Genomic DNA, 16,554 nt, shown 5'->3' on the forward strand with positions numbered 1-16,554 from the left:
CAAGTAGCTCATGTGGAAGCCTGTGATGGGACTTTCAAGCGCTTGGGTGTGAGTCATACATGCCTAGATCTTTCTGTACTTGAAAATGACTGTAAGGGGGCTTTTAAACTACAGAATAAGACTTTAATTCAAACCGGAATTAGAATAGTGAATTTCTTAATCTAGCAAAAACTCAGAGTGAGATTGAATAAAAATAATACCGACTTCATAATCTAAACTTCCTCTCCCTGTTGCGTCCTTTCAGGGCAGATCTTTTATGGGCTTTCTTGAAGCCTGAGCATTCCTTGACTTCTGGGGTTGCAGCAAACTATGCGATCTCCTGGGGGTCCTTACAAAGCGTCTCCTCTTTTTATTACTATTTAGGCCTGTTCTTAAGAGCAACATAGTCCTTTTGTTTGAGTTGTTCTGCCACTGCTCCACTTCCCTGCCTCTACATCCTGGCTTCTTGGGCAGACCTTCCAGGGAAAGAGCGAATGTTCTTTTGCTTCAGAAGGTTATACCTGATTAAATACATGTAATTAGGGCAAAGCACATAGCAGCTTTCACTCTGCTGCTTATTTGCAGCATTTTAAAGACACGTAGCATGTTCAAAAGCAAAGAATTGAGAGAAAATACAGCTTGACACAGACCTAAATGGTGTCAGAGAAAAGTTGTGTGATTTTCCTGTTCCGTATTCTTCTCATGCTGTCCTTCCCATAAGCAGATGTGTTGTGGCCTTAAGAGCTTTTGCAGATCCTAAGCAAGGCACAGTTTACAGAGTTGAAGGGATGAGGTTATGTGATATGGCAGGCGGTTGTCTTATTTCTAAATTTCCTATTTTTTTTTGCAGATTTTTTTACTAACCAGTATACATGCTTCTGAAGTCTAAAACTCCACACTGCAGTATTAGGCAAACTTAACTACTATGGAATCTCTATTTATGGGCGTGTTACTAAAAAAATCTAGGCTAAAAAAGTACTTCTTTCTGTTACTTATTCACAAGTAGAATACTATACTGATAAAACACTTCTTTCAAATAGGTGAAAAATCATGGGAAGATGATTTAATACTTCTGTCTCTTGAGGAAAGAGGAATTTGATATTATTGGAAAAGCTCTAGTGAATAAGTGCTACTTTGTTGTAACCACTGTAACTGCATTATGTACTAGATTGGTTTTAACATGTGCCAATACCACTGAAAATGCTTTCTGTTGAAGAACCGAGAAGCTTGCTTACCATTGGAAGTTTATTTTGAATACCAGTGTTCAGTTATGCTTTTGTATGCATATTTTTATACTAGTAACTCTATGATATTAAATTTGTCCCTGTATAATATTAAAGTGTCTTGTTTAAAATGTGTCACTTACTCATTAAATTATCTTTAACTCTTTTTCAGATCTTTGAAAGGATTTTGTTTATCTGGGCAATACGTCATCCAGCCAGCGGATATGTTCAGGGCATAAATGATCTTGTTACTCCTTTTTTTGTAGTCTTCGTTTGTGAATATATAGGTAAGATTTGTCTTAATACTGAATTATGAGTTGGTACTGGTTTTGGAAAAGCAGCTTCATTTTAATCTGTATAATGATTTGGATTAGCTAATCAAAACACAATTTGAGACATGAATTTTACAATAAATTTTTGTAATTATAAATCTATATAGTTCTATTTAGATGTATACAGAGAAGCAATCAGGCTTTAAGTAGTCAGTGGAATTCAGCAATCTTTCAGGTTTTTATTCCAAACAACCTTCCCCTCAACAAAACCCAACCAGCCAAAATCCTCTATAGAAGTTAGAGACAGTGTTTTTTTGTCAGATCTGAAAGCAGGGAAAAGGAGCACAATCTGGCTTTTGCTTTCATCGTAATTTCTACTTAGTGTTCACCAATCCTCATGCTTTTTTCTTCATAGGTAGCTTTATTCTCCCTTTATCTTTCTCCCTCTATTCTAATCTACTTTTTTTGTGAAAACTTTAAATTGTACATATGAAATGAGCAAGTGTTTTGAAAAAAAAAAAAACACCAAAAACCAACCAAACCCAAACAACAACAACAAAAAACCCCCACACCAAAACAAGAAAAAAAAAAACACAAAACCCGTAAACCAAGGAAACCTTTTACATGAGTGGCAGGGAAATTAAAATAGAGGGAACCTATTAAACTGGATCTGTGGCTGAAAGATTGGCAACCTGGAATTAGGTTTTGAAAATTAAGGCAGCAGTATTCAAATTTCTCTGGTTAAGCGCTCTGCTTTTCTGGGGCTCACGACACTGCTGCCAATAGTAGCGTAAACAGCTGTATTTCTCTTGTATATGTGGCCTTATAGGTGAATATATTTTTTAAAAACTTTTCTTTTTGGCAAACTGATACTGATTAAATTCTCATCTCTTATTAGAATATCGTTGCTATCTTAAATTTGTATATATTAGTGTTTAGTTCTTATTAAGAGTATGGTTCATCAATAACAACTCATTAATAATTTGGATGTAACTATGGATATAAAAGGTAAGATTAAATAGTAAAAATGACAATGTTAATCTGGATTGAATTAGAAGTGTTTTCCTTGTACGTGTCCTGCAGACATACAATGAAAGTACACTGCTTAATGTACACTTGAGCAATGCCTTGTCTGGTTACTTCAGTGAGGCTGTATGTAGTGGATTCTTCTTACCTTTCTATGCAAGATACCATTGGCGTGTTAATCCAGATTGATTAGATTTAATGAAGGACAGATTATCCTTGAGTGGATGATAGACTGTCCATTTATGCATTTGTATGGCAACACCTCTGTTACTTTGTTCGTTTCTTGTTTCATAGTGAGACATTTCATTGCTAAGCAACTAATGAAAACTACTGCTGCTTTTTCCCTAATCATCTCTTAAGTAGGGTAGAGGCCCACTCCTGAGAGTACTTGCAGTTTCTGCCTTTTACTCCCTCATTTGACAGATAATGAAAATGTTCTTAATGATCCTAGAACAGTAGGATCTCTAGTAGACTTTAGGGTTGTTAATTGAAATAAGAAGTTCAAATGAGATGTGATTAGAGAATTGATATTCCATGTTAAATAGACCGTTTAATTAATATGGTAAATAAGTTTGTCTTTACCACCAACTTACATTTGGAGAGCCTGGTGATTGTTAATGTATTTGCCAGTTTGTCAATATTTTCATATTGGAGAGCATAACTGTTCCAGTAAGCGTCCACTAAAGAAAGACAAAAACTAACAACAGTAGAAGATATTTTGCCACTGAAAACATATGAAACTCAGAAAACTCTATTCTGAAAGCACATTTAAAAGCTAATATCTATATAATAAGAAAAATACAGAAACAAAGGTATTTCCTTCAATATAGTAGTGGTCTTAGCAGCGGTTGTTTCCCCTAGTGACATATAAAAGCTTTCTAAGATTTGTCTTTAAATAGCTTCCTAATATGAGACTTTCTAATATATCCAAGTTATGTGGAGTTATGGATTTGAGTTAGAGTAAGTAAAATGATATGTTTTACTTAAACTTGAAATGGGGACATTAAATTTAGGAAGTACCTCAAATTCTGAGATTTGTAATAAAATCATAGAAGAAGTCAAAACTCAGACTATGAATTGTGCTTAAAGTAATTTAGATAAAAATAAATGCAGAATTGTAGAAGTTTCCTAGCAAAAATATGTAAATTCTTAGTGTATTTAATATATACTCTAGTAATACTCTTACTTACCTTAGATTTTTACTCCAGATCTCATTTCTTGCTCTGATTTTAAATAAATATTGGTTTGTACCTTAAATTGCTTCATTAATTGTTTTCTTTTAACTATTGATTTTGATTTTTTCTCAGTTTGAAACATCCGTGTATAGTTTTGAGTCACTTGAGTCCCAATTCATGCCACTGAAAGTGATAACGCCTTTTATTTTAGTTTCTTTCTGTATTTGAAAAAAAGGAGGTCCTAAAGGATTAATAGATATTATTAATAAATTCTTATTATTAACAATGCCATTAATAATAAACCTATGGTGATTACATCATCTTACAAACCATTTGGAAAAGTGTTGTTAAAGAACTTTTGAAGCTACAAATGACATGTACGGAAGAGGTAATTTACTTGCCTAGTAACGTTTCTTTCATTCAAATCTGAATGACAGAAAGTAGGTTTGTGGGTCTTTTTATAAGGACTGAAGTCGTAGATGTTTTGATGGTTTAGTATGGATTGAGGTACCTAATTTTAGCACGTAGGTTCACACATTTGGAATAGATTAAGTGACTGACTGTAGGAATTGTATATGTTAAATGTTGAGAGCGTTCTTTCAACCTTTCCAGCAGTGCAAGAATGATAAAAGTGTAATTTGGAAATGTTTTATTAGTTTCTCACTCTGCAATAAAAGCAGAATACTGTAGTATTTTCAGCAAGATAAAAGTTGGTTGTCAAACTAAGCCGGGAGAGACACAAGTGCAATTAAAAAAAATTTCAGACAGGGTAGATACCAGCCCCTGCTGGAATACAATAGATTCAGATTAAGATTTCTGATCGAAATTTGAAGAAGGAAGAATTTAAACCTTAGCTTTCTCATACCAGGTGATGGTGTATGTGATGTGGTTTGTTGTGGTGGGTTTTTTGGTTTTGTGTTTGTGGTGGTGGTTTTTTTTTTTCCCCCTATGAGAAGTGCTATAGATCTGTAAGTTTATTCTGCCATAATATAATGGCTGCTTTGGAATTTCAAGCAGTAGTGGTATGGGAAAACTATTTTGTGCTTACATCTAACCTCCTACATGACATAGCAGTGTTATATGTTGTCAGAACAAATGCTGATTACTGTCAGGGCAGTTTTCTTGAAAGCTCTGTGTCTTTGTAGCATATTGGGTTGTGTCGAAATGAATTTTGTCCATGTGGATGCAATTCCAGAGGCGTTTTTCTTGATTAGATAAGATACACCATGTGACTGCTCACTGTTCCCTGACTTAATACGTACAAGGAAATTTAGCCCTGGATTGTAAGTCTTATTTCAAGTTGCTGCACGCTGCTCTCTTTATATACCTTCCTGTTGCTCTGATTTCCTGTTGATCTACATTGTTTGCAAGAACTAAATTGTTCTGCAGATTTGCTGGTGGTTTCTTGCTCATGGAGTCAGGTGCACTTCACTACATCTGACATTTCAGTACTACATCTGCATTTCAGTAATTTGCTGGGCCTTGTGTGTATATCTAGAGTCGCAGAGAGGACCTGGATTTATTCACCATCCAGACAGCAGAAAGCTCAAGAGAAACACCATCATAATAAGGACGCATATCAGGCCATTGCTAGGTGGAATGGCTATGTGAAATCACTTTGAGACCCCTAGCAGTGTTGGATCAAGAGAAAATTAGGAGTTAGTAGAAAGTCAAGGGCAGAAAACGAACATGTATCATAGCACTTCATCGTTTCATGTCGCATAAAGAATGTCAAGAAAGATGCGGCTGCTGAAGACTGGAATGGCAATTGAGATATTGTCTGCAACCTTCTTGCAATAGAGGAGCTTCAGAGATTTGAGGATGCTTACAAGAACTCATGAACTGACGACTTTGGAAAGAGAGATCTTACCCTTGTAAGTATTTTTCTTGTCATCTTACATCCTTTTGTAGAAGGCATTCAATGCAATTTCTATCACCTAGTGTTTTTAAAATTGATACTGCCATGATTTTGTGAAATAATTAATCCAGGCCCAAATCCTAAAAGGATTGGGATGGGCTTTAGTCCCAGACCAGTGTTACTATGAGAACATAAAAGTTCTTTGGTCCTAGAAAAAACATCATCTGTCTATAGCTCACTTGCTTACCTTTCTATTCCCTCCTATGTGTCACAGGAAGTCTTCCTGTCCTTAAAATGAGATTTCATACTGATTATTGCTTTCTTTCCTTCCTTTTCGGTGTATATGCTGCAAATAGTTAAATTTAAAACTATTAATTTTGTGTTTGTGTAGCTCGTTGAGTGCTGTTTCTAAAATTATTATTTTTTTAGTATAATTGGAGTAATGTTTCAGAGCATTGTATCATGGCTGTACCTGAGGTAATTCCTCAGTGTTTTTTTTAAACCATTAAAAAGTTGTCAGTTTATCAGAGATTTTTTTTTTACAGGAAAGAGAATTGTAATTTTTGTGTAATAAGTAAATCTGTTTAGAATGTACATAAAACTGAATTTCTGAGTGATGAGGCAGAAAGCCAGAGAGCGAAGAGTATTAACCCACTGTCTCCAGAGAGCTGCTAGAAGGTATTTCTCATACTTAGAGGGTTAGAAGGTAAAGTTTTGTTTAGCATGCATTATTTCCTTTACAGGACCAACCTGAAACCTTGATTGCTGCAGTATGTAAATTAATCTGAGATAATTAATACTGCTATCTAAACATCCAGACCTTTCTTACTCAGTTCCACCAATTCACTAGTCCTTGGAGTAGTATGAATAGGGCTCATGCATTGGGGTTTTGAGGGGATAAAATGGAAAAGATGTAACATATTTGTAGTTATTCTTACATTTATTGTAGTTATTCAAAGAGACTGAATGAAACTGAAGGCATGACAAATTGATTTGATAAAATGGAATTTGAACAAGGAGCTATAACTGGATTAACTGGATGCTTCTCCCTCTCCCAGGCCCATCAAGTGGTTGGAGACTGATAGAATCATCCTTGCTGTCTTCTGGTTTACCAGGAAAGAAATACTCGGAGAGTGCTCAGTAACGTGAGGAATTTCTTCAGTTTGAGAGATGAAAATATTTTATTTGCAATTGTTGTATGTTCTTAAACTTTTCTGATAATTTTGGCATTACACTTTGTAACAACCTTCTACTGTTTTAATGCTTTTCTTTGTTTAAATAAATACATGTTTCTGAACAAACTGTATTAAAATGTTTTTATTTACACATTTGTTTGAAATTATTTATGTAAATTGTATAAATTTTCACAAAAGCACTGACATGAAGCATAACTGACACTTCAACGTTTTCTTGCGTCGTAAAAGTATTATAGAATCATAGAAAATATTTCTTCATTTTTTAAAACTATTGTAAAACTTGCATGAAAAACTGTTCAAAATAATTTAAATCACTCTACTGTCATATGAAAATACCATGCCACAAGTGAAATTTTCTCTCCTTAATATAAATCAGCAAGAAGTATGTTGTACTATACAAAGGTATATTTCAGTGCTGCTTCTTAATAATTTCTACGACTTTTTATAGTAATACTCATGACATCAGTGAAGATGATGGAAATTCTCATAAACATGAATAATATTGTATAAAATATTCTTTGGTAATTGGAATATTATCATCTGTGTGATTTGAGTGGGCAAGGAATGAAGAAAGCTAATACAAAACTTTTGAATTAAAGTCTTTAATTAGTGGGTTAGTGAATGAGAGAGCATGAAGGAGGGGAAATATTTCTGCAGAACTTGTGGAATGGATAGAATTGATTAATTGGGGGGGGCCAATGAACTATAAATAGCCTTTAGTCTTTTGATCCTTTTGTTTTTGAGTTTTGGTATTTTTTTGTAATTATTTACCTGGACAAATTCATCTTTATCTTTCAGCATGACTTGTTGGAATATTAATTTTTTAGTTGCAGTTTGACTAATCTTTGTTCTGGCGTAGAGTTATGTAACTATTTCAATTAAGGACTATTTTTTCATGTAGTAACAATAGCAAATCCCTACTGAATATAGTTGAGCTTTACCCATGTATGCATTTTGTGTGTGACTTGCTAGTGACAGAGTTTAGTCCCTACTGTTTTTCCCTAGTTGCTTAACCTACTGGAAGTTAGTGGTGGCATTTGGTGTCAAATATATAAGTGAATCTGTCTGCATAAGCTCTCTCTTAATCTGCTTTGGTTAAAATGAGGTGATTTACTTACTTAATTAGTGGATTTTTAGCTAATTGTACCAACTCAATTAGTGCTACTGGCATTTCTTGGAGTATAGTAACCTTGAGAAGGTGTTAATCATGAGCAGCTGAGCACACATCTACAAGTAACTGATTAATTGGGTGATAGTATATTGCTACATATATTTTACTCATTAAATACATTTGATTCCCAATAAGGGCTTGGAACTGCATGAGCTAGGTTACTTTGTGCTGTAGCATTCGTCTTCTTCCAGATCCTGTTGCTGTTTCAAGAGGTTAATGTACCCTGCATGTTCTGGCTTCATTTCACTGCTCTTTAAACTTAACAGTGGAGCTGCATATTTGAGTATTTACAAATCAGGTTGAGTTGGACAGAAAAGGGTTTGCTTGCCACGTGCTTGGATCATACAGCTGAATCGGGAGTTGCTGCTGTCAGAACGGGTAGCTTTGCTTTGCCTTTCCCAACCCCAAGCACGCGTCCTTATCTTCTCTCTTTGATCAGCATTGGCTTTTCTCTGGCACAGTGGATCAGTTCAGCTAAACTAGCACAAAATTAGTCCTGTGATAAAATGAATAATTTTATTTTCAGTTCTTGTTTCAGGGATCAGAGATGAATGTTAGTGCTGGTATTGGGATAGAAGTGTGTTAGGGAAGAATGGAGAAGCAAGATCTCTGTTTAATGCCAGGTAGCTCTTAGACTGCTTTAACTGTGTTTATTAAACTGCACCCTTGTGATAAGTCTTTGTGAATTCCACTTGTTTTTCACTTGGCGGGTTAGGGAGCACTCATAAAAGCCTCTCAACAGACAGATGTAGGGTATGGTAAGCTGCTTTTTTAGTATTTTTACTTTCTAGTATTGTCTTGAATGGCCATGATTTATTATAATAGACAATAATGTTTTGCAAAATTATTCCTTCTCAAACTCTGTTTCACTTTTGATTTCACTCTCTTCAATACACTGTCAGATTTCCAAGCTAAATGTTGGTTGCATTGGTTGCATTCAATAGACTTGAAGAAAGATTTGAGACTGAACAAGTTTTATAGTTGTGATAACCAAGCACTGTGAATATAAGTTTTTTTAGTTACTAGTTTCAAATAGAAGGCTCATTAAAAAAAAGTTACACATGTGGGTTTGTTTAGTCCCTCCTGAAGGACTAAAAATTCTCCTGAAGGGCAACAAAGCCTTTGTTGCCTTTCTTTGCTTACGATATATAGAATTGTTTTTAATGTTACTTGTCATGTTGTCTATAATTTTTTTTAAGTAGTTCTGTAGATCCTTATAGTGTTTGAAATTGTATCATAGTGATGTGATGAAGAAAATAACTCTAGTCATCTTCATGACCCTCCATTGAAACAAAATTAAGTTCTTAAAAATCCATTTCCTTAACCGCACAACTTGCAAAATCAAAATTCTTATTCTTATGAACTGGCACATGCTGCAACTTGGAATAAAGTGTCAGCTGTGATAAAATGTCGTCTTAAGTTTTATTACAGAAGCATAGTAGTAGTAGTGCTGAGTATTTAGCTCATAAAGGTGTGTTAGTAGAGGAAGTAGGAGCTACCCTCAGCTTCACTACCTGCCAAGGAAAAATTAAATTATTTTAGATAAAACTTCTCTGTGAATACTTTTAAAAAAGGTTCCTATCTATTTGAAGTGGAATAAGCCTAATTAAAGTTTGATTCCTCTGGCTACAGATAGCAATTGCTGTCAGAAGTGAAAAAGAGACATTAAGATTATCCTAGTAAGTATATCCAACTGCTTAATTGCCTGTTATTTTTAGTTCTCTGAGATAAAATTAATATTTTGAGTAATGATATTAATTGCTCATAGCACTTTATGAGTTTCTGTTTTTTAAAAAGAAAAGGAATGAACAAAAACCCAAACCCTGAAGTTTTAAGGTGTATTAGTCTTTCCAGACTTTTTGAGGCTTTTAAATAGTCTTCAAGGAAAAGACAATCCACGTAAGTGAAGTATTCTTAAATGATAATGCTGAATGGACAAAAAGCCCAGTATGTAAAGTGTATATGAAAAATGCTTGTGCAAAAAAAAAAAAAAATTAACAGGAGGTCTGTTGTCATGTTGATGTAAATCTTAAAATATTTGCCATTTTGTATGTTAGTTGAGTTACCAAGGATGTCAGAATTCAGCTTATGAAACCAAAGCACTGAGTGTGTTTTAAGTCCTAAAACATATAGGAGGAAAAGCTCAAAACCCATGACCTATTGAAAAATAAGGTAGTGTTCAGTTTTCCTGTTAAATGAACTTTTCTCTTGCATTTAGTCGTTCATACTGTAGTTGTCATCCAAACTGGAATTTAGATTGATAAGGGAGAAAGAAAAGCTTTCATGGTTGTATTCACCTACTAGAGTTTTATGAAGCTTCTCTAACTATCACTGTTTGCATCTAATTTGAAACAGTTTGCTTTCTGTTTTCAAAGTGTAAAGTAGACTCTACTAAATATTAATAAAATTGTTGCATTGCTTTATGACATTTACTTCAGAAAGTATTTGCTCTATTTTTTGATACTGTCCTAAACCAAACTTAAATAATACATTTCTCTAAAAACAATTCTTCAGTGTAATCTCTCCGATTTCTTTATCTGATGCAATTTGAGCCAATTTTTGTAATGAAAGTGTAAAAGAAAAGATGCTTTCACCTGTTTTAAAAGCTATTCCTAACTTTTGTTTTTCTGAGTCAAATTAAATATGGTAATATGAGGAATAGAAAAGTTAGACAAAATGTTAAGTGATAGATTTGTACTAAGAGTATGCTAGAGGTTACTTGGGTATTTCAAATTAAAAAACATAAATGATTTTTTATAAATATACCTTCACAGGAAAACGTTGTTGAATTAAAATGTAGCTTTTCCTTTCTTCGGGAGAAGAGAGGGGAAGAGTCTGTAATCCTCAAACTTTTTTTTTCTTTTTTTTTCCCCAAATGTCAGCGTTATTTTTGTAGGACTTTGAATAAAATGAAAGGGCTTTTGTGTAATTAAGAAGAAAATATCGGAGTGGTTTAGCTTGCCGTATTAGAAAATGCTCTTCCTTTTTCAGAGTGGTACTAAGTTGGTGTGCTCCGAGTCCCAAAGCTGTCACTTTAACCTGCCTAAATAAGTACTTCAGAGCAGTGATTCATCTCGTTATCATACTGCAATATTTTCATTGAGAGTGTAGTAAGCAACAGTTTCTGTATTTTTACTCTGTATTCTAGTGACAAGCTTCAAAAGAAAGTGTCTAAAGGGATTAAAAAAGGCTATGGAGAAAAGCTGTAAGAGTAGGTGTTTGCTTCTTCAATAGTTGCTATCTCAAAGATTAAAATAAGTGTCAGATGGAGGATTCATCGAACTTAATGATTTCTGTTGACTGGTAGTAATTACTTCCGGGTACTACTATTTGAATTAATTGATTTTTATCTTAAAAATGCTGCTGTATGTAACTGGCTTTCTTGTTAAATAGAGAATTAAATGAAAATATTATATCTTTTTCTTTGTTGGCATAAGATAGTAACTGGAAAAAATGGCAATTGCCGTTCAAGTACCTTTTTTTTGAGTCATTTATGTCTGTAGGCGTAAGATTACCTTCATCTTCCTACTCTTCATAACATAATATCTTGTTCTAGTACAAAAATTTCTTATTACTGTTAGGGTAAAAATAAATGGATTATATTTCCTTAGAATTACAGCTTTCTGCTATCTGTTCTTCTGTTCTCCACATTATTGCGAGTGGAGGCATGTGCAGGTGAGGTTTGAGGTTTTGGGTTGTGGTTTTTTGGTTGTTTAATTTTTTTTTTTAAATCTTTATCTGCATGCTTCCATATCTCATGAAGGAAAAATATGTTGAAAATACCGAGCAGTATGTTATAATGCATGGCCCAGCCTCCATTAATTATTTGTAGTAAAGCTGTGGTGTGAAGAGTTTTCTGAAAAGCAGAATCAAAATGTGAAAAATTGAAAGAAATTTATAAACTCAGGAAGTTAAATTTCCTTTTAGATGACTAGTGGTTTTACATTTCAGAGGAACAGCCAGGTAGGGACTCGAAAGCTACTAATAACAATTTCTTCAATCATATCAATGCCAGAAAGCCTATCAAAGAGTCAAAAAGTCTGACAGAGGTGTGAAGGGAACCTATGAAATATCTCCCCATAGCAAGAGAGGAGCCTGAATTCTTTGCTTAGATGTTTCCTGTGAAGAAACTTTCCAGACCCTGTCATGGGGACAGAATCAGAGGAAATCTTTTGAATTTTTGTTTTAAGAGATGTATAGAAGAGAACTCTAAATTAATAAGAAATTTCTAAGGTAAAATGGGACTAAGCAAAGGTTTCTAACAAAACGAAATTAAAGTTTCTGTAACATTATAATATGTCTTTATAGACCGTGAAAGCAGTTTCTGTCTGTAAACTTGTCTTGTGTTCTTCTCCCTAGTAAATCAGTTGATGTGACAAGGTACATGTTCATCCTACAAACCCTGCTGTGCTTTTTTCTGACTATGCTTTTATTTTCTGGCTGTATGGTTTCAGTTCAGTGAGAGCTTCATCCAGTTGGAATTACTCAGCATGCTACCCTCTGTGTTTTACTAGAGGAAGTCTTCAAGACCTTTATGTTTCATTAATTTAATTTTATATTGTGATTAAACGAACAAGTTATAAAAATGCTGAGGTAGCCTAATTATACTACTTTATCTTCTGCTAAACGATGAACAGAATTGCTTCTTAAACTACGAGTTGTCTCTGCTGTCTCTGTTCTTCCTCAAAGTTTATTCCACATCATTTTGCTACTACCAGGCATTTCTGTTCTCCCCAAGGAAGTCTGGGAGATCATAGCAATTGCTTCATTGGCTAAGTGATTATTATTTTATTTTATTTTTTCTTTATAAGCGATGCTTACTGCGAGGGTGACAAGACCCTGGAACAGGTTGCCCAGAGAAATTGTGGGTGCCCCATCCCCGGAAGTGTTTAAGGTCAGGTTGGACAGGACTCTGAGCAATCTGTTCTAGTTGAAGATGTCCCTGCTCATTGCAGGGGAGCTGGAACTAGATGATCTTTAAGGTCCCTTCCAACCCAAACCATTCTATGATTCTATACTGCTCTTCAGGTGCATGTCTGCGATCTTGCTTGTGTTCTACCTGAAGTGCCTCGGGTAGTTTAGAGACTTAATATGGATTTTCTTCTGGCCTACAATTACGTTTCTAACTATATTAAATCTTATTTTACATTTTCATAAGAAAAAACAAGCTCAAAAATTTTGTCATTAGTAATCAGAATTAACATCAGAACTAATCTACTGATTTTAAGTATTTTCATTTTTTAGCTAACTCAGGTTTGTCTGTTAAATCAGTATTATTCAAGTATTTACTTCTAGCCCTTCTGTTTGTGCTTGGGTTTTTTTTCCCCTAAGGTATATTAAAGAATACTTGAGGAAAAAGGATTTTTATTCCCCATGTTTTTCACTAGCAGAAAAAAATTTCTGCTAGCGGAAGTCCTATTATAGTGCATAGGATGATGTGTTTAAGTGCATAAATATGATTAGGTCCCTTCTAACCCAAACCATTCTATGAGTCTATGATTATTGATGTGGATTTTAATTATCTATTTTTAAAGTTTGTTTTACATCTGCATGCGTGTTTTTAAATGCGTCTAAAGAAGATGTGTTATTTCATGATGCTTAAGGCACATTCCTAGAATTTTGAAAAATAAATGAATTTCATAAAATGAATGTTACACTAAAAAATAATAATACGTTTCTGTCAAGTTTGAAATACCTTTTGTGGTTTGTATTGTCTCATTTTGGAAGGCAATTAAGGAACTAAGACTTGCACTGTGAGGAAGTCATGAGAGCTTAGTGAAAGATATTTTATTTGAAACTACAAACTGGAAACATTGAGTCATGGGAATAAACGGAAAACAAGATCTTGAATAATGATAGAAGCAGTGAAATGAAATTGAAGAGAAACCAAAAGATTTCTACAGGTGTGAAAATGAAAGAATTGTGAAGTAGAAAGTTAATTACAATTAACGTAACTATGGGAGAGACATGTATTCCAAAGGGAGAGGGATATTTTAGTTCTGGCTTGTGCATTTGTTTTATTCTCCCCCATGGTTTCCATATAGTTATAATTAATGATCATCTTTCTGTAGTGAAGCAGCACAGAGGTGGTTATACTTTCAGATCTAAATCTTCTCAAGCATGCTTTCCAACAGACTGGGAAATTACTTTAATGGCTTTTGGCATCCAAATTTCACAATTTGGTGTGTTTATTATGAAGTAACTTGCAAGAAGAAAAGCTAAAGAGAAACAATTACTTAAGCAACAGTAACATGCTGTAAAAATGTCAGGAACGTAACATTCAAATACTGTTGTATGGTTCAGTAGCATCTCAAGGTCTAAGAAGATTTTCAAATTAGGTGGATCAGTGCTTTAAACAGTTGTAAACAGCTTTTTTGTCTTATTTTCAATGAGATATATAATTAGTTATAGATTTCAAACCAATTCAAATACAGTTGTTAAAAGTTTGTATGCTGAAACTTTTTAATTTGCATAGACTTTGCTTGTAGTTTAAATGGAAACTTTTTAAATCATAGTAATCATAAAGTAGTTGGGCTTTCTCATCAGTATGGGGATTTTTTGCTTGTTTCTAATTTGGGAAATGTGAAATTTTTAATTTCTGCTTTAAGCTGTGGAAAACTAATTATAAAGCAGAAGTGAAAAATTAAATACTTAAGCACAATAACCAAAAAAGGAAAAAAGAATTAAGTTTTTTTGCAAATGTTTTTTCTTCTAGATGTTTTAAATGCCTTATTTCATAGAAACAGAAAATACTTAATGCCTTTATAACACATTATTTTAATAAAAACCAGTAATTTATAAAAATTATTGACTTATGATTTGTATTGTTATCAAAGACATTTCTGAACTGATTTGCATGTTCTTTAATTATATAGAAGTTTACTTTGTTACAGTAGAAGTGAAATTTAAAGATGCAACCTTTCTTACAGTAACATGGGGGAAGAGAAACCTACTTTTTTTTCAAGTAGATGGAGCAGGGGTTTTTTGTAAAGTTTGTACCATGTGATTTTTTCTTTATCTTAATGATAAATACATATACAGTATGTAAAAATATGATTGAATCTCATGAATAAAGCAAACCTTGTGACTTTTTGTCAACACATGCGTATGTGGCAGTTTCATTGGGAAGTAGTAAATCACCACAGATTAAAGTAGTTACTGAATCCACTCAACAACTAAGCAATGTAAGAAGTAGTGTTGCCTGTGCAGTCAGAGTTCATTCTCCTCAAATATGTCTCTCTTAATTCAGTATATGCAGTTTGTGCTAAAAAGCGCAAATAATGGATGATACTTACGTTCTGTTGTAAATAAGAAGTCTGTAAGGTGCATTTCTTTCTCATTAGCTGTGAATGACATGACAGATTACAAAATAAGGAAGCATGTAATTTTGATTAAAAAATTTGACCATTATTGTATAGTTTTGATTTGCAGCAAACTGTCACAATCATAGACTTGTGTGTACAATGTCACCGAAGAACAGTTATTTCCCCTGCCATTCGTTTTTCTTTGAGAATTTATTTAATTGTTCAGTTCAATGACAATAATAGGTTAAAATAAAAATTTCTTCATGAGTGGATGAATTTATGCTTATATAGAGTTATTGTCATATGTAAACAATTGCTGAGCGTACTTGACCAGTGGCAAACTTTTCAGTCTTTCATCACTGAAAAAAATTAAACTTCGGAATATTTTCAAGTTTTTATATTTCCAATTTCTTGGATAATTTTCATTACGTTTATATTTATCCAGGTTAAAGTTGAACCTTTAGCCTGGTTAAGTTATCCAGGTGATATATTAAACATTGCTGTTTATGGGTTTGTTTGAGTGAGTTCTCTTTGCCTACCTTTTAATATTAAAGAAATTATGTGCAAGACAATTTTTTTTTATAGTTTCAGGTAAGAAGTATTAATTTGCATTGCTTTTAAAAGTCACCCTTGCATACACAGCTACATAGAGTTTTTTAATCTTTTAAATAGATTTTGGCTTTTAATGCAGTGGATTTTTTTTGTCTGTCCATTAAATAATTATTTTGAAAATCTGCATTCATTTGTAGATTCTTTTTGAAGGCTTTTCTATTTTAAAAAATACAGTGCTGGAGTGACTATCTAAAATAGCCCTGTAATGAATCCCATACCTTAACACAGGCAAGGCTTGAGTTCCTGAGCTTTGCTTTAGATTTGTTTGACCACCCGATGGTTTACTCTTGTCTCATTTTACTTACAGAAGTAAGTCTGTCCACTTACAGAAGTCAACATCAAGGACATTCATTTAAACACGTTTTACAGTCAATACCATCAAAATTGCCTTAGAAGAAGGCTTACCTTGGTACAGGGAGGATGAGGTCGCCACTGGCGTGCTGAACTTGTGTTTTCTTTGGGCAACCTGGTGTAGTGGTGGGTGTCCCTGCCCATGGCAGGGGGTTGGAACTAGATGGTCTTTGAGGTCCCTTCAAACCCAAACCATTCTATGATTCTTGCTGGTTTGTGCGCTACTTGTTTGAGTGTACACATGTGTGTAGGCTTGAAGCTTTAAAAAAATTAAATGATAAGCACAAACTAGGTAATTTTAAAATGTAGTTCAGGAGACATTTTCAACCTTTAATGTTTCATTTCCTATTCTCCAAGCACTGTTTGAATTTCTCAGGAAACTCTCTT

The 16,554-nt window shown here is 33.8% G+C and overlaps 1 protein-coding gene across 5 annotated transcripts in view; it reads left to right on the forward strand.

Moving 5' to 3' along the window:
- TBC1D22A (TBC1 domain family member 22A) overlaps positions 1–16,554 on the forward strand; it is a 186,786-nt gene that overhangs the window by 40,085 nt on the left and 130,147 nt on the right. For all 5 annotated transcript variants that reach the window (XM_086610308.1, XM_086610309.1, XM_086610313.1 and 2 more), the window contains one exon: positions 1,375–1,489. In XM_086610308.1, the coding sequence (XP_086466434.1) occupies positions 1,375–1,489 (115 nt within the window). The remainder of the gene's footprint in view (positions 1–1,374; positions 1,490–16,554) is intronic.

The sequence above is a fragment of the Tauraco erythrolophus genome, chromosome 4 (assembly GCF_009769465.1).
Source record: "Tauraco erythrolophus isolate bTauEry1 chromosome 4, bTauEry1.pri, whole genome shotgun sequence".
NCBI classification, from domain to species: domain Eukaryota; kingdom Metazoa; phylum Chordata; class Aves; order Musophagiformes; family Musophagidae; genus Tauraco; species Tauraco erythrolophus.